This window comes from Terrapene carolina, unplaced genomic scaffold (assembly GCF_002925995.2).
Source record: "Terrapene carolina triunguis isolate 2854851 unplaced genomic scaffold, T_m_triunguis-2.0 Scaffold93, whole genome shotgun sequence".
In the NCBI taxonomy this organism is placed as follows: Eukaryota; Metazoa; Chordata; order Testudines; family Emydidae; genus Terrapene; species Terrapene triunguis.
The window spans coordinates 1216301-1234736 of NW_020664444.1; the positions used below are offsets into that span (position 1 = coordinate 1216301).

General features: G+C 51.0%; 1 protein-coding gene across 1 annotated transcript in view; it reads left to right on the forward strand.

The window, feature by feature from the left end:
• The first annotated feature begins 4742 nt into the window (after positions 1-4742).
• Positions 4743-18436, forward strand: part of HS3ST2 (heparan sulfate-glucosamine 3-sulfotransferase 2) — a 92898-nt gene continuing 79204 nt past the window's right edge. The window contains exon 1 of the mRNA XM_026650752.1: positions 4743-4787. Coding sequence (XP_026506537.1) covers positions 4743-4787 — 45 coding nt within the window. The remainder of the gene's footprint in view (positions 4788-18436) is intronic.

Consider the following 18436-nt stretch of genomic DNA (forward strand, 5'->3'; position numbering starts at 1 on the left):
TACATTCATGGAGGATGGGTCCATCAATGGCTATTAGCCAGGATGGGCAGGGATGGTGTCCCTAGCCTCCGTTTGCCAGAAGCTGGGAATGGGCGACAGGGGATGGATCACTTGATGATTCCCTGTTCTGTTCATTCCCTCTGGGGCACCTGGCATTGGCCACAGTTGGAGGACAGGATACTGGGCTGGATGGACCCTTGGTCTGACCCAGTCTGGCCGTTCTTATATTCACAGCTCTCGAGTTTTGCCCGCGTCTCTTTCAGAGAAACTTTCTTTCTGATTCTATCTGGGCATTACCCCCTTCACTTCCCCTCTCCTCCCCTCCTCCCCCATGCCCAGCATGGTGAATTCCATGATCTACACGTCCATCCTGAACTCCAGCCTGTTTGCAGAGTGAGTCATGGTCACCCAAGATGGAAAAGCCCCATTAGGTCAAATAGTCCGTCCCCTGGAGCTGGGGGAACAATGCATAGCTGCTCCCTGCAGCATATTCTGCAGGGCTTTGTCCAGCTCCATTGGAAAGGTCTGCAGAGTATGTAATGATTTCCCATGCAGAGAGTCGAACCCCTCCTCCCCCCCACACACACCCCGTGCACAATCAAATGCCTCAGAATTGTTCCCAGCATTTCTCTGCTCCACTGCAGGCCGCTAACCCGCCAGTCTCCTGTGAGCAGCTGATTTTGACACTCCTCAGACAGGAGCTGCTGTTTGCATTCCTGATTTATCGATTAGCCACAAGGAGCAGGACTCACTCCAGCAACGCTTTCCCGGCTCAGTCCATTCACTGTCACTTGGACTTCTTCAGTAAATCCCTTCCAAGGCCTTGCTGCAATCTAATTGAAAGCTGATTCTGATGAATAAAGGTGCTGCAGCCTCCTGCAGAATTGACTAAAACAGTAAATGGCTTGTGAATAAGAAGTAGCCTATTGTTCCCTAACATGGGCCCATCAATAATAGATACTAGCAAACCTCGGAGAGTGCTAAAACTTTCTCCTTTAGGTATGAATTATGGATGCAGTTTAGTGTAATGCAGATGTATCTCAAAGCTTTTGCTGGGTTTATGTGCTAGTAAAAGCTTGCAATTTACTTGTGCTCCAGCTACAGTTTTCCTAGAATAAAGAACTTCTCTTTTCTGTAATAAATTCCAGCATTAATGAACGTGAAGACAAATTTTTAACTCACAGGTTTAAGCACAGTATAACTGTGCTGAGGGGTTAGGATTTGATATCTGAGCTTTTCATCATTTAATGGTTCTCTAAGGTGGTTATTAGACTTTCTGCTGCTGCATACATTAGCTGGGCTCACCAGATGGCGTAATTGCAGCAGGTCTTGCTAGTGTTACTTCACTGAATGTGGAAGCAGTCAGCACTTCCAGGAAGGCTGTTTTGTTAGCTGTGATGCAGTTCTCCTCACAAGCAGAGAACATCACCAGAGAAGGTGATTCTCCCTGCCCGAGTCTCTCCTTGCTGACTGATTTATACGGCTGCCTGCAGGTCATGTTACAAACATGCTGCAAAGAAGAGATGCGTGTGGATGGAGGGCTCGCCATTTGCTGGCACATGAGATTACGTAGCATGTTCGTAAATTCATAGATGCAATGAAGTTGTTGCCCTGCCCTGCAGAGGTTTCCTGTGCAATACCCATCCAGGCAAACAAAGCCCTCAGGGACACAGGACCCAGCAGGGATCTGTGCCGCTAAGCAGAACAGGGTTTGGGTTGGTGAGACTGTGATCCCGCCCTGGTACTGTGCAGCTGGCTACGTGCTGGCTCCCTGCTCAGATGGGGTCACAGAATCCAGGCGGTGTTGGGGCCCGCACAGCCACACTCTGCTCAGCAAACAGATCGCAGCTTCCCTTTCCAAACTTTACAGCCATTTTCACATTCAAGCTCCAAACTGGACAAATATTTCAGCAAGGCAAAGGGGAGCTGCAGTGCTTCATTTGTGCCAGGGCTGAGCCCCGGCACCTCCGGGCCTGGCGGTTCAGAGCCCTGGCGCCTCCGGGCCTGGCGGTTCAGAGCCCCGGCATCTCTGGGCCTGGCGGTTCAGAGCCCAGCACCTCCGGGCCTGGCAGTTCAGAGCCCGGCACCTCCGGGCCTACAAGTTCAGAGCCCGGCACCTCCAGGCCTAGAAGTTCAGAGCCCGGCACCTCCGTGCCTGGCAGTTCAGAGCCCAGCACCTCCAGGCCTGGCGGTTCAGAGCCCGGCACCTCTGGGCCTGGCAGTTCAGACCTGGCACCTCTGGGATTGCCATGTCAGTTATGAAAGTAAAAAAATTGCTTGAGCCCCAGCCCCTCTTTCATTAAAATTAAGCCCTGGTGAGCTGTCTCCAATAAAGCCATAGAGCAGCGATTGTCCCCTCACTCCTACCCTAGCCTGGGCCCAAAGCTCATGCCAGACTCCCTGCCCCACCATGACCTCGACCTTTCCCAGAGCTTGGAAATGCGCCTTTTTAAGAAATGAGTTTGAATCTCCGGGGCCCTGCACTTCCTGCTGCGGGAACTCTCCTTGGTGCTGAGAGCAGTGCGGTGAAAGGCAGCCTGCTCCAGCAGCCTGGAACCAAAGCAGAGAACACACTAGGATTGGTAGATGCTTTGCCAGTTTGCAGGATCGGGCCCTTATCAGGGAACAGTCATGTGCCAGCCCCCTCGACTGCCACGCAAACCCCGTTCCACAATCAGACCCCCGGGGTAAGTTGTTCAGGGGCTGTAGCCTTGTGTGCAAGTTACATGGAGTAACCAATGGGGAATCCACCGTCTCCTGAGCCACTGTTCTATCGCCGTAATAACTCAACAGGAAAACTACCCCCCCGCCCCATGTTTCCCTTCCCTGGGTATCAGAGCAGCCTCCCTCTTGTGTCGTGTATCCCAGGCCCTAGGGACCAGCCTGTTTGTGACAAAGGCTTTTCATGGGCCCACAGGCAGGGCCTTCCAACCACACATGTCTGGTAAGAGTCAGCAGCTGTGCTGAGAATAGCATTTTCCCCAGTGAGAAAATAGACTTGGGAGAGCACAGACCGAGCCATGGTGCTGGTGAAAGGTGCCAGGTCCCAGCTCTGGCTGTGTTTTGCCTCCCGTGTGGTGGCCAGGCAGACGTGGTCACAGCTGGACTCAGTGTATGCGCCTGACGTGATGATGATGTTTCTCGTTTCTGTGGCATCAGCACCCAAAGGCCCACCCTGGGGTGCTGCACAGACACAGGCGAGCATAGCCCCGCGTCCGAGAGCTGCCCCGAAGGAGAGTGTCTGCAGCTGAGTTTTGCACAGGACTCTCGTGAGCCGCAGGAAGTAGATTTACTGGATTAGCCACAGCTACGCCCTCCCCGGGCTAAGCCAGGAGCAGCCGCCTGGGAGTCGCTTTGTCTCGTGATTACTATTATAGTCACGGAGGCTGGTCTCTGCTGGCAGGAGCCATCCGGGGCCGGTCCCAGCTCAGCGTCGCTCTCTGGGGCTCTTGAGAAGAACACTTCCTCACGCATATCTGCAGCTGGGCCATGGAATGGGAGCTAAACCCCAGTGCCCAACGGGGAAGATGACAGGAAGCAGGCCCTGCTAGCATCCCAGTCAGGAATGACGTGGTTAACATGTCTTCACATCCCCTGTATAGAAAGGACCCCGCTGCACTCCAGACTGCCAGGCCTGGGCCTCCTTCAGCAGTGGGGTCCACCGCAGCCCCTCCAATGCATGGCAGGCAGGTGTGGAACGGACGGGGCTGGCCAGGCGGAGCTCCCTCCTGAGTCTGGCTGCTTCTCTCCCAGTTCTTTAGTCTGGTGACATTTATCATCTCGGAAAATATTTTCTCCCCTGGGGTCGCATCAGGAGACCTGAACTGTAGCCATGCACCGAGTTCCAGTGGCGAATTCTGCCACAGCGCAGGTCTGGACAAGTGGAGTCCAGCATTGGGTCAGAAAGACTGAAATAAGACATCGCACGGGGAGGCTCAGCTCTGCACGTAAGAAGTAGTCGAATCTATCCATCGCCTGCCTTCGTCCAACGCAAGCCTTGGCGTATAGCCCAGGGGCCCTATAGCTCTGCAGGAGACACTGGTGAAAACTGTTCCCATCTCCTGGGGTCAGAGAACTAATGTTTTGTTTAATACTCTCCGATAATTAACACTCCACATTTACAATAAAAGATCATTATAACAAGATTTGATGTAGCGCCAGTAACTCTCTTTAACTCATAATGAACAGCCGTCCCGGGGGGAGTCAGCTTCTGTCAAAAAAAAATCCATAGCTGCCGATTCATGTTGGTGTTTCCTAGGGCTGTACCAACCATCCTGCAGCCCCCGATCATAAGCTAACCCCCATCCCTGCAGAGTGAGTCTTCAGCTCCTACTGCAACAGTGGGCTCAGCTATGCACCACTCCACGAGGGAATGTGGGGCTTGCCAGGGATCTGACCAGCACCTCTTCCCCCCAGTAGCCATATTGCTATTTCAAACGTCTGCAGAATGAGCTGTTTCCCGCCCACTTTACTGGGTCTGAGTTAGCCCTGATGCCGTTTCTCCACCCGAGCGTCCAGAAGGGAATCTGATGATGTCAAAGCAGAGGTGAAATGGCAAATAGCAGCCAGATTGGAGGGTGAACCTAGGTGCAATATGTACAGACAGAGGAAATGACTTACATAGGGACATAGGCCTGGAAGGGGCCTCCTGGGTCATCACGGTCAGTTCCTGCTAGCTCAGGCAACCCCATCAGATAATCCAATGCACAAATGTGTCAAGTGCCCCCTTAAAACCAGTTAGGATGTTTAAGGCCCAGTACCGCAAAGACGATAACATGACTACTCACGTGAGTAAAAATGCATGCCCTGAAATCACTGCAGGATTGAGCTGTAAGTGCCCAAGCACCAGGTGTGAAATAACTCGGGTTCCTGGAACCCAAGATTTGTCCCCCATCAGGGTCGATTCAGCCCTTCAATCCCTGCATTCCGCAAGAGATTTTTGACACCCAGCATTTGTCTTTCAGGAGAAATTTTGCCATTTTGAAATTATTTCCCATTCTGAATCACAACAAAAAGTCGCGCGCTCACGATGTCGGCACCTTGCAAAATTTCAAATGGGAAACTTTACAATGGAAATTTTCACCATTTTAGATCAAAACATTGAAATGAAACATGCTGTTCAGTTGTGAAATGTTGATTTGAAAAGCAATGTTTCATTGGGATTCTACCTATCAGAAAATCAAAAAGTGCACTTTAAAGCGACATGTTCCCACTGAAAATGTCAGTTTTGATGAAATCACATTTTCTAATGGGAAACATTTTCAATCAAAAAATATTGTCAAATCAGGCAAGCCCCATGGAATGTACAGAGTTTGGGGCTTCCAGACCAGACCTCAAGGCTAAGATCCCATCTGCTCTGTGTGGACATGAATGACCCCGAGGCACTCAGTGGAAGGCTGGAATGGAAGAGGGCTGAGGATGGCTGAGGGAGCTTTGGACAGGGAGATTGTGGGAGAAAAGAGTCAGGGTGATTCTGTTATGGAGGCACTTGGGGAGGGAGAAAGATGAGGTTGTTGTGAGACTGAATAAGAGGAATGCTCTAAACTTTGCAGCTAAATAGTCTGGCCAATTTCCTAGGATGCTGTGCAGCACAGCATGCTGCATTTCAGGGCAAGGTCTGTGCACTGAGTGTTGGGTTTAGGTGATGGATTGATGGAGCTTGGAGGATGGATGTTGAGTGCCATTAGCTGCCCTCCACTGCCCAGGAAAAAAACAGGAGACAACTTTTGGCTTACTATTTACACATGTTGATGACCCTTAAATATGTGAAATAAAACCCCTCATTTAATAATGTGAGTTGCTGAAATATCAGGAAAATTCCCAGTTTAACCCTAGAATTGTCCTGAAATGCCACTCAGACACTGTCTCATTTCTAAATTCTCACCAACCTGCTCTCGCAATGGAAAGGCTCTTGCAGCAGAACTTTTACAAACATCACATTTCAATTTTCAAGGGTTTTTTCAAGGGGGGGGGTTGTCGTTTTTGTATTAATTTTTTTTAAAGAACGAACAAACTTTTATAGACCTTCTGCTAAACCTTGTAAAAATGTAATCTCTCCCTGTGCCAGACAACTGACGCCTGCTGACTCAATTGCTTTTATATATGACAGGGCTTGAAAAAAATGACTGTCGTCGCCTAACTCTGAACAGATTGGAATGAAGTGCTGCGCTCATCAATCAGAGCTGTCACATTGGGCATGCAGAATCCAGGGCCCAGGTAGCCAGAATTCTCATCTTTGCTGCAACTGTTGCTCCTAAGTTTTACTGGCTCCTGGCATGAGCAACGTAAGTAACATCATTGTAATATAATAGAAGAGATGCAAGTGCTGCAAATCAAATACAGCTTCCAGCTGATGGCGGTTTCTTGTCAGACAGAATGATCATTGAGACGCCTTAGTTGGGGAAAATTCTCTTCAATTTAATAAATATGTAAAACAGTGTTTAACAGCCCTGAAATAAACTGTTCAGCTATCCAGTCTGAAGTGCTAATCACATCAACTCCTACTGACTGCACAATCGTTTGCATCTGTGCTTGCTTGCCTCATGCACACCTTGCACCCCCACAAACATGTTTACACACACACATGCACACTCCTGTTTCTTTGTAACTTTTCAAGATTTTGTAATCAAAATACGTCTGTTATTCCTGTGTTCAGAGCAGGGGCTTCTTCCCATGAGTCAGTAAATCCTGAGCTCTGACATGTCTTACATTAAGCCCAATGTAAAGGCTACATGTTGTACAGAAAAAGCACACCTCTCTTGGATGCACCTTACATCAAATCTGTGTCCTCATCCCACCCCGTACAGGCCTCTTTCTCTGCCGGCAGGTGCAAGCGGGGCTGCAGAACCAGGGACGAGTGCAGGATCCACCCCCAGCTGTGAGTGCCAGCCCTACAGAGTCCTTTAGGCCACGTGATGTTTGGCACAGGAGGAGCAGATAACCCAGCTCTGAACTGTGACCTTGACATCGCTACAGGGATAATGATCAGGAGACCAGCTCCACAGTGTCCTCTTCTTTGTAAATGTCTCTATGATTTGCTACCTCAATATCAGTTAAACACTATTGAGACATCTGTTAGCATAGCTGTGCAATCTCCGATGCAGCGATAGTCTCTCTAACCTCAGGATGTCCGTCTGGAGAGAAATCCTTATTTTGGTCCATCCCATTTCTCTTGTTTGAGGTTAGGGATGTCACTTCCCTTTTGTATTTTTAATAAAGGGCCGGAGACAAGCTTCCTTGCAATCGCTTACCTTGTAGCTGTGATGTAGCCCATTGTACTAATCTATGGCTCTTGCAATAGGGCCTTGGAGTTCTGTTTTCCCATAACTACCCTCGTGAAGAAAAGCAATAATAGCCTTTAAATTGTCTATGGGAGAAACAGCTCTGTCCTTTTCCACCCCACACTCCTCACTCTGGTAGCCGAGCATCTTCCGGAGAGGCACTAAACAATGCGACTGGCATTTGTCAGGCATGGTGCATAATAAACAACGATTTCAGTCCTTTTGTAGTTCCTCTTGCTGCAGTCTGATTTGGAATGGTGCGTCAGGAGTGCTGAGGGCCCCATTGTGCTGAGCAGAGAAAGACCGTCTCGCCCCCCGGCTGCTCACAAAGCAGCTTATGCCAAGATTCGACGGTGGGTGAGACAAACAGGCGGGAGCGCAGGAGACAACGAGCATGTTACTGTAAAATGAGCAGGAGGTCTCAGCCCAGCCGGCTCCTGTTTTCCCAGCCTATCTGTCAGGCAGGGTGGTTCTGCCACTCGTTCCTGCAGCCAGCTGAGAACAGTCTGGCTCCGGAGTGTGTCTGATCCCCTCTCCGTGCTCCCAGGGCCTGAGGGAATCAGCACCAGGCCCCGCCCCACTTGCCAGGGCTGGGAGGGATTTGGAGCAGGACAAAGAGCTGGTTCCTGTATTTGCTGTTCAGGCCTTAGCGCTGGGTCTGGAACCTGCGACTCCACGGCTGCCATTGGCGAGAGGCGCTGAGGAGCCTTGGCCTGCTCCAGTCCGCAGCTCAGCCCTCCTCCCAGACACCCCGTCTTTGCACCGCCCGGCAGTCAGGAGCAGGCGCTCCCAGCTGCACTGTGGCTTTCAGCTCCCACCCGAGGCTGCAGACGCTGACCTGACACGAGGCCGAATGACTCTCCCGCTCGCCCACCCTGGCTCACCAGCGGTGCTGGCGTATGGAGCGGCCCAGGAGAGCAGTGGGCCCCAGACAGGAGCTGGTTTGTGGCACGGGACGAAGGGCTGGCTGGGGTTATTGCTGCTCAGCCTTCAGTTTTCCCAGCAGCCAAGCACGATGCTGCCAGCACCCAGTACCCCCTGCTCTGCTGACCTGGCCGATCGGCTGCTGGCCTGGGCCGGTTGGTCCTTGCCCCCAGAGGTGGGATTTCTCAGGGGCTGCTACGTCCCCTGCTGCGAACCCTGACGGGGCTCAGTGCCCGGTGCGTAAAGCCTCTTGCCCCAGAGGAGGATGGAATCTTCCCAGCGGCTTGTGCAGTAAGCGTGGCAGGGCAGGGGGCAGGCAGTGATTTATCTGACCATTTCAAACCCTCCTGTGTCCCCTGAAGTAACAGACCACTGCCATGCAGGGACTAGAGGGGACAGTTGTGAGTTAGAGGACTGCTCTGTAATTGCACAGCTATCAGGAGCCCTCTCGCCAGCCGGATACTGTGGCATTTCTGGGAACAGATGCCATTGTTATGAGCCTAGCAATTAGAAGGGAATGTTAATGAGCCCATCCGCCCAGCCCAGCAATCAACAGCCAGTGCTACCCCTCCATGAGTCCTAGCCAGTGCAGGCCCAGCATCACTGCACCGTGGCCAGGCTCCCAGACGCTGCACACCCTGCCCTGACTTCCCGGGCTCCTTGCACAGCTGCTCACGACATGAGATCAGCGTGGGAAGGGCCGGGAACAAGCAGGTCCCTTCACACTGCATAGCGTGGCACCATTCCAGGGAGGCCGGTGAAGGTGAAGGGTATCACAAGATCTTGGCGGTGTCTGACGTGGAAAGCCCAGCTGAGCCGTACCGGACCGTTTCCTAACTCAGTCAGCTGTGAGGTTTGGTTCTTTAGACTATTGACTTGTTTGCCTGAGAGAGACACGATGTCGCCAGGACACTGAATCACCCGTAACTAGAGCCCATGTCTGCCCCAGGGCCTTTCAGAGAGCAACTACCTGTGCTGAGGCAGCGTTGCCTAGTGCAGACTCAGGAGACCTGGGTTCTAGTCCTGACTCTGCCGCTGGGTGACCATGGGCAAGTCATGTCCCTCTCTGTGCCTCAGTTCCCCATCTGTAAAATGGAGCAATAATACTGACCGTCCTTGGAGGTGCTTGGAGGTCTACGGATGAAAGAAACATGACACAAGAGCTCGGTGTCGTTATTATTGTACTTCTCTGGCAGCCACATGTTTAACTTCAACGAGACCTGAACCCCAAGCCCTCAGCTCCCCTGGTCAGGAAGAGTCACTGTGGCGCTTGTTCTCCCTTCCACGGGGCCCGACGGTGATCCTCAACCACGCGAACGCCCGCCGGGGGCAAAGGGCGTTTGACCAGCTAAGGACCAGGCGAATCAGGCTGGGCGGGAGAGCCCTGCTGCCCAAGGTATTCTGGATAACTGAACATCGGCCCCAGCCCTTCAGACGTAGACAAGCTCCAACAACTGTGGCCTCTGATGTTTATATCATAGCAGGGGCGGACTCCCAACCAACAGATCCGAACAGGAAACCTAGCGCTGGGGGTGGAAGGGGTGTTGCCCTCCCAGGCTCTGTGACAGCGAGTCCTGACCTGGACAGCTCTGATTCCTGCTCCTCGGGCGGCCCTTGGAATGGCTTCTTGCCTTTGCCCCGTTTGAAGGTGGTGCTCTGTGGGTTTCCAGCCTTTGCTTTCTCTGCGGTGGAGACCCCTCACACGGGGAATTCCCTAAGAGGAGCTGATCAGCTTTTCTTTGCTCTCTGTCTCCTGACCTGGGGGCATTGGATGCAGAACTTTGTACTCTGAATGCTTTCAAAATTCGAAGCTGTAAGCTGTTAAGCACCTGACTGGCCGTCCCCTTCCCAGTCCTCACCCCATCCCCAGCCCCTTCCCCTTCCCTCTCCTCATCCCAGCCCCAGCCCCAGCCCCTTCCCTCTCCTCCCAGGCTGGGCCCGTCCTGCCCAGGCAGCAATGCCTGCAGCAGCACACGGCCCTGTGTCTGGCGAAGCCGCCTGCACAGCTCGATGGAATAGCGGGCGACTTGTACCTGGAATTTAAACATTTCAATCCATACAAACCTTGATGCACTGCGGGAAATTCAGCCCCCTGTGCAGGGCCAGCGCCCAGCCCAGCCACTGCTCATGCCCTCAGACTCGGCTGAGGAGGGGTGTCAGGGTCGATAGGCTCGTTCTGGCTCTCTGCCCGGGGATGAATTGCACCGAGCCGCAGTCAGGTGTCTGCTGCTTACCCCCAGAGCTGGTGCCGGTGTCGCATGCAGCCGGCTCTCTCTATGGTCACCGGTTCCAAACTCAGCTCCAACATGCCCCACATCAGAATGGTGTCTCACCTCCCCAAGGGCTCCAGGCCCCGTGCCTCAGCCCTATGACCTCCAGCAGCAGGGGGGGCTGTGCGGAGGGCTTGTCTCTGGGCAGGAGGGAGGGGAGGGCATGTGAGGGGTTGGGGGGCCACTGGGAGCAGGTGGGTCGTGCCCCGCCCCCACTCCAGATTTCAAAGCAGTCTTTCTGCTGCCTTGTGCGCTAGTCCGCTGAGCACTCACTCCTAAGCTGTGCCTGAACCAAACCGATGCCATCGCTGGGGCGTTTCCTCGCCATGGAAGAGGATCAGCGGGGACGTTCCCCTGGAATTTGTTTTTGAAGCTGTTTTAAAGAAATGCAACCAAACCCCAGGTGCACAAACCCCCCTTGGGAGCCCTTTGCATGAAGGAGACCCCCACCGTCTCCAGGCGCTGCTGTGCCCTCCCCAAGGGGGCGCGGCCATGGCCGCGCCTCGGAACCAGAGCCGCCGTCTGCCTGTTAAAGGAACAGAAAATCATTTGTTTTCTACCTTCTTCCCCTTCGAGTGACTGCCCCCTCCAGCCCGCTGCCTCTCCCTGCTCGGCTAGTGGGGCTGGGATGCACTGGCCACTGTGGGTGAATCGAGCCTGGAGGTTCCCTAATACGAACTGGCCGCTGGCAGGTTCCTCCGGGATGCAATAGCAGAGGGGGGCCAGCCTCGTAGCGCTGGGATTGAATCAATCCCCCCCCCCCCCCCCTTGCAAAACACGGGTGAACCAAACTCCCGATTTGATAGGGACAGTCTCGATTTTTGGGTCTTTTTCTTATATAGGCTCCTATTACCCCCCACCCCCTGTCCTGATTTTTCACACTTGCTGTCTGGTCACCCTATGCAAAACCAGCCCCCAAATGTGAGCGACTCCTGTGCTGTTGCCCTGGGGCAGCGTGGCAGAGGCACCCGGGGGCCTGGTTTGACTCCTCTGCATCCACGCACACAGAGGTTAGTCCAGTCCCGCTTGGAGAGCCCATTTATGGCTGTATTGGGCACCCGTTGACCGGGTGATCCTTGAGCCCAGCTTCATGCTCCTGTTCTGTACAGGACCGGAGGGATGCTTGTGCCGCGGGGCAGCCCAGGCTGCTTTGGGCTGGGATCCTGCAGAAGCGTTTAAGGTTCAAGCTGATCTGAAAGGCAACGGCTAATTTGGGGAGTGATCCCCAGCTTTAAGCAGAGCTTTAGCGTCGCATAGCAGGACTTTTGTAACCACAGATCCATAAACCTTCTTGGTGCAGGGCCCAGGTCCTCTTCTGTGCAGTGTTCAGAGCTGAGAATCTCGCCAGGGCAAAACAAATAACAACAGTCATCCCGCTAATGAGTCGTAATTTCCAGATGCGACCGTTTCCAAGGACTCGGCATAATGTACCACTGCCGCAGATATTCACAGGGGGATGAAACTCCAGGTCATTTCATAATTCAGCACAAGAAAGTGAAAGCATTTTTGCAAAATTGTGTGTAACTACGTAGTCAGCGCTTCCTTTAATGTGAAAGCAGCTACAAGAATTCCAAAAATAAAATTTCATTTCAAAAATCACTTAAGGCTCTAAGTGGCAACAACGTTAGCGACCGTTCCCATCATTTACCAAAGCCCAGCCAGCAAGGAAATGGATAATTAAGGGCATCATAAATCTTATCCCACCCACCTCATGAGAATAAAGTGTTTATTAAGTATAAAGAATTGCATGTATCACTGCAACACAATGACCTTTACTGGCCCAGAGACTGTTGATGTTTTTTGTAGCTTGGTTTTCATATTTGAATGTTTCCTTTTAAGGGATACTCTACAATGGGAAATATTTTCAATTACTACATGTATCAAATGACAATCCAGTATTTTGCTAAGGTGCCTATCACTGATGTTTCTTGAAAATATTTGTGCATATGTAGCTGAATAGGCTTATTGAGCCATACATACATGTCGACTTGCATTGGAAGCTGATCACTATGTGCATTATTAATGTGACGTGCTTATCTTTGGTGATTACTCATGAAAAAGTAGCATTTGTTTGGGGTCAGAGATCAGATTGGTGCGCTGAGAAGAAATACACATTTTAAAAAAAATACTTAATGTGAACGATGCGTTTGTGGATTATGTGACTGTCTGAGATTGAAATTGTGCTTTGTTGTTGCTTGGATTCGGGGGGAGGGATAGCTCAGTGGTTTGAGCGTTGGCCTGCTAAACCCAGGGTTGTGAGTTCAATCCTTGAGGGGGCCATTTGGGGATTTAGTTGGGGATTGATCCTGCTTTGAGCAGGGGGTTGGACTAGATGATCTCCTGAGGTCCCTTCCAAATCTAATGATCTATGATTCTATGACTAATGTGCTGGGGTGTACACTGCTGCCACTTGGAACTTTCCCAGGGCTTGGGAACTAAGGGTTCTGTTGCTGGAATTCCCCGATTTCCCCCCATCTTTCGTTTCACTCCGTGAAGACGCAGCACTTTAAATGTTAAACCAGCGGGATGGCTGGTCACCAGATTATTACCCTAAAGGAGCGAGTGGCTCTGGCCACGCTAATAATGGGTCCTATGGAGCCTGCCTGGTTCTGCACGACATTGGCCCTCGGGCAGGGGCCCGGCACATGCAGCTGAGCGAGACACCACTGAAGTCCCTCGGACCGGCTCAGTCCTGCAAACTGGAGAGCTCTTGGGACCCAGTGACAGCAAAGCACTTGGGCAGGTGCTTAATGTTCAGTCCCACCCAGTTCAAAGGTTAAAGTTAAACGTGCTCAAGTGCCTTGCTGGCCTGGGGCTAAAGGGCTGTAGACCCTTGCAGGACGGAACCCTAAGCCTTCCCATGGGGCTTATGGGATGTCTAGGCTGGGCCCTTGCTCGGGGGCAAACTCCACCCAGTGTTCTTCCCCGTGGGGTTTGCTGGCAGTCGTCAGGAAAAGCCATGTGTGATGCTGCATGAGCATGAGGGCTCTCAGGTCTAAGAGCACACGGGGAGTTCCCTGGCACCATGACAATGTTCATCTTAACCCCTCTGTGCCCAGTAGCCTGCGAAAAGCTGTTGGTGACCAAGTCCTGGAGCAAACTGATCGATGCACCATATTTAAATTTGAGATGATCTCTGTCATTGGCTAGTTGGTTCATCAGACACCTAGATTAAATTCTTACTGTGCACAGAGACACAGGGAGGCATTGACTATTGAGGCTAACGCCTACATACCCAGAGAAAACAAAGCGGACCTTCCAGCTGCCTGAAGTGTGTTTGCAAGGCAGAGAAGGGCCGAGCCTGTTCTTCAAAAGGCCATCAGAATGGCATGGGCTTGTTCTGATCGTCCAGGAAACAGATGCTGACAGGCAGAAGAGTTTGTTTCCATTTCTTATAGTAACGTCCCCGGACTCGCCCACCATTCACAGCCAGTGTTACCCTCCTGTGCCTTGCTAGCGTTAGAGACCCTGGGCCAGCTGCAGCACTGACTTCTACCCCTGCCATCTCATTTCCATCCCTAGGGGGTGCGTGAGAGTCCAGAGCGGGGCACATCCCTTTGGCAAAACTTTCCGTTACCCAGCTCCAGCAGTGCTCTAGTTCCACAGTATTCTGTGAGTCTAGAATTAGACACTTCCTAATACTTGCAGCCTTGTGTTTCTGTTCCCCGTTTTCCCATATGTAGTTTAGAAGTAGCCAGAAATACATTGCATTGATCATCAACCTTGCTGGTTCCATCACAGGCTGAAAAAATTCTTAATCCATCCCCAGCTAGGAGCTGCATAGTCTTCAGCTGCAAATAGACCTGGGGACAGAACACTGTCCACTGTACCACGTGTGAAGGGAAAATCCAAATCATGTAACATGCCCGTACCTGTCTCTCAAAGTCAGGGGCAGCTCTGGCAAAATAGACTGAGCATGGTGGGGGAGTCAGGAGACCTGTATTATAGTCTTGGCTCTGCTATGAACTGCTGGGACTGCCTCACCGTGACTCAGTTTCCCTGTAAAGTCTCTAAAGTGGGGATAATAATATTTAACCACCTGTAATGCTGCCTGCAGTGACTCAAGAACCTGAGCACCAGACTGTTCGGAACCAGGCACCAACCCCAAACTGGCTGTGAGTTCTATACTTAGATTTCACCCACCAGTTAGCAAGTGTAAACTCCTTGGGCACTAAAACAGCCTAACCACAGAGTCACAGACAGTCCCCTTGGGTACTCCCGTCGGTCTTGCCACCCAGGTGAGCCTGCCTTTGTGGTAGCTGGTCCCTTACACCAAGGATCACAGCAATATTCAGGCTACTCCCAGTCCCAAAGGACCAGTCACTTACCCCAGGTCACTTGCACTTTGGATCTCACCCCAAAGACAACATTTGTCACCAATCCTATAATAAACTATATAAAGATGTATTCAATCGGAAAAGGAAACACGAGAGTTATTTACAAGGTTGAAGCAGGCTAATGTATATACACAAATGAGTTACAAGTTTGAAAAGGTAATAGAGGCTTCTATAATAAGCAAAGCTCTAAATGTCCTTTAGGGCTAACCCAGGCTAAGCAGCTGGGGATCCCTTGCTTGTGCCTAGAAAACTCCTCCCCCACCCACACCACCAGAGTCCAAGCAGCATAATCTGTTCCTTTTGTTAGGGGGGTTTGTCCTCCTCCTGCCATGTGCTCTGAGCTGCAAACTGCTTGCTGATGGGAGAAAGCCACTTGCATGACTCATCTTCACAGGTGGGAATGGAGGGCAGAAAAACAAAGTCTTTTGTCCTTTTTAATGCCCCAAAATAGCCCATCTGGTGTTGATGGACCTTTCTTGTTGGGCAGGATGTACCCCCTTCGGTTGAAGATCAGCACTGCACACTAGTTAATGTCTTTCTCCTGTTTGGTGATTTACTCAGTCATAGAAGCTCACAATACAAGCGCTCACCTTACAATATGAGATACTGAGGTTGCAAGTGAGATTAATGCCGGCAGCAGCTCACCAGCAATCAATAAAGTCTAAACACTAAACACATTCCTATAACTCGAATACCAATTGTAACAATCCTACCACCCCGGTGAGCCAGACAGGTTCCAGCCAGGGAGCTGTCAGTGTTCAGCTGAGCCACGGGACCCTCGGCATGAGCTGGCCCCTGGCCTGCCAGCGTCACACCATCTTCACAAGATGCTCTGGGGACAGGAAGTGCTAGACAAGTGCAACGAATTATTATCGTTATTAAATAAAAGTGAATAAATCCCACCTTTTACATCATTCTGAATAAGGTCGGGAGGCTTTGCTGCGGTTACAATCCTTGCCTAACAGTCTAGCTCGGGGCAATGAGCCGCACTAATATACTGCATAAATAGGGGATGCACCAATGAACTTAATTAAGTTAATCATCCACTGCAGATCTGCTTATTGTATTGCGGGAGGGGAGGGGAGGGGGGAAGATGTGTGCACCACCTTCTCTGGGAGGAACCCCGCACCCACATATCTTGCTAATAGTTATTCAACAAGCACTTCCAGCCAGGTGTTTGGTCCAAAATCCACACGGCCTCTGGCGTGACTGAGACAGCATTAAAATTGGTTTGAATCGTGGTGAAGGGAAGGGACGGAGAGAGAGAGATTCTTCCAAACCTTCAAATAGGCTCCCAGCTTAGGCCCCCGGAATTATCACTCACTTCAGGTGACTGTCCCTCTCTGTAAAATGACTGCACCGTTTGCCCACTCATTAGCTGTTACCACTCAAGAGAGAGATCTTGGAGTCATTGTGGACAGTTCTCTGAAAACATCCACTCAATGTGCAGCCAATAAAGCTAACAGAGTGTTGGGAATCATTAAGAAAGGGATAGATAATAAGACAGAAAATATCATATTGCCTCTATATAAATCCATGGTACCCCTGCATCTTGAATACCGCATGCAGATGTGGTCGCCCCATCTCAAAAAAGATATCCTGGAATTGGAAAAGGCTCAGAAAGTGCAACAAAAATTATTAAGGGTATGGAACGGCTGCTGTATGAGGAGAAATTAATAAAATGGGACTTTTCAGCTTGGAAAAGAGACGACTAAGGGGGGGATGTGATCAAGGTCTATAAAATTATGACTGGTGTGAGAAGGTAAATAAGGAAGTGTTATTTACTTCTTTTCATAATACAAGAACTAGGACCCACCAAATGAAATTAATAGGCAGCAGGTTTAAAACAAACAAAAGGAAGTAGTTCTTCACACAACGCACAGTCAACCTGTGGAACTCTTTGCCAGAGGATGTTGTGAAGGCCAAGACCATAACAGGGTTCAAAAAAGAACTAGATAAGTTCATGGAGGATGGGTCCATCAATGGCTATTAGCCAGGATGGGCAGGGATGGTGTCCCTAGCCTCCGTTTGCCAGAAGCTGGGAATGGGTGACAGGGGATGGATCACTTGATGATTCCCTGTTCTGTTTATTGCCTCTGGGGCACCTGGCACTGGCCACTGTCAGAAGACGGGTTACTGGGCTAGATGGACCATTGGTCTGACCCAGTCTGGCCGTTCTTATGTTCTAATGTTCTTATTTCAGGGGCAGTTTTGCAGGTATTGGAGTCAGGCACTGAGCACCCTGCTCAAAGTCAGTAGCGTCGCCGGAGGTAGATATTACCCTGCTGTCTCTTTTCATTTATCCATTCAGGAGCAATCGTCTGGGTGCCAGGAGCCCACCACGCTGGATGCAGTAGCCTTTGAAATCACTAATTGCTGAAGGTGCAACTCCCTCGACTCAGGGTGAGAGGGGGGCCAATGCTAAGCTGTAGGAGGATTCGTGTTACAACCAGCCAGGGCTCAGAAGTATTGAATTCAGTCATTAAGCACAGATGGGCATATTGGGAGCTACTGAGAAGGAACATGCTGGGGGGAGGGGTTCTGGATCTGCTTTGCAGCTGGGAATTATTCTCCGAGATAGGGCTTGGATTGAAAGGCACCGCGCACTGGGCTGGTAATTAGCAGCTTGGGGATCCTGGGGTGGCAGTGAAAGGAGCAATGACTTTGGGGATAAACACCTAGAAATGCAGTTGCTTTGCTGCCGAGCATCTGAGGAGCAAATGCAAAGCCTGGGAATTGGGGGAGTTGACAGATTAAGGGTCTGATTCCCAAAGATTTATGCTGCTTTGACTCTGAGACACCATGGAATTTATGACATGCATGTCTCATAAAAACCAAGGCCACATTAACTTTGGGTAATTTCTGCAGCCTGAACTCCCACCCTGGCTGGGGGGTTGACTTTGTGCATCTTTCCCTGCCGTTCCAAGCCACAGAATATTGCTTTTCAGTGAGGCAGAAATGTTTTCTGCTCCATGCCTCAGAGGCATGTTTAACTTGGGCATTTGGCTTGGAGTCAACATACTAATGCACTAGTTAAGATGAACTACAAACCCTGGGGTGTGCAGGGGACTAACACTGCACCACTCATGTCTGACAACAACTTGTTTAGGAGTCACAGGGCGGTGGGAGCCTGGAGGTGGGAGATTCTCAGTGCTGGGCACAAAAAGTAGCAGTGATTTAGGAGGCAGCATCTTCCTGTTTGGAATGGCCCAAGTCACGGCCCCATACTGTGGGAAGAGAAGAATGCAGAATTCACCTGGCCGGTGGCACAGCCATTGTCTCTGAGGAGTGCAGGAGCAGCAGAAACAGCCTCACAGCCTGGGGAGAGGCCACATTTCAGAGCAATGCACCAGTGTCTGGGAGGTGGGCTAGGAAGGGGACAGTGCCCCGGCCCTCTGGGGTGGGCAGCACATAGGGCACTCGAACAGAACTCCAGCAGTAGTAATTATGGCTGGTCAAAAAGTGTCACCGGAACAGTGTTCTGTCAGAAAATGCCATTTCATCCAAATGAAAAGGTTTTGAGGAAACTTGTCAGTTTCAACTAAATTGTCTATGGAAAGATTTCTAAATGAAAATGGAGTGCTGGGCTCTGTATGAACTCGGATTGGGCCCCGTTGTGCCGGGC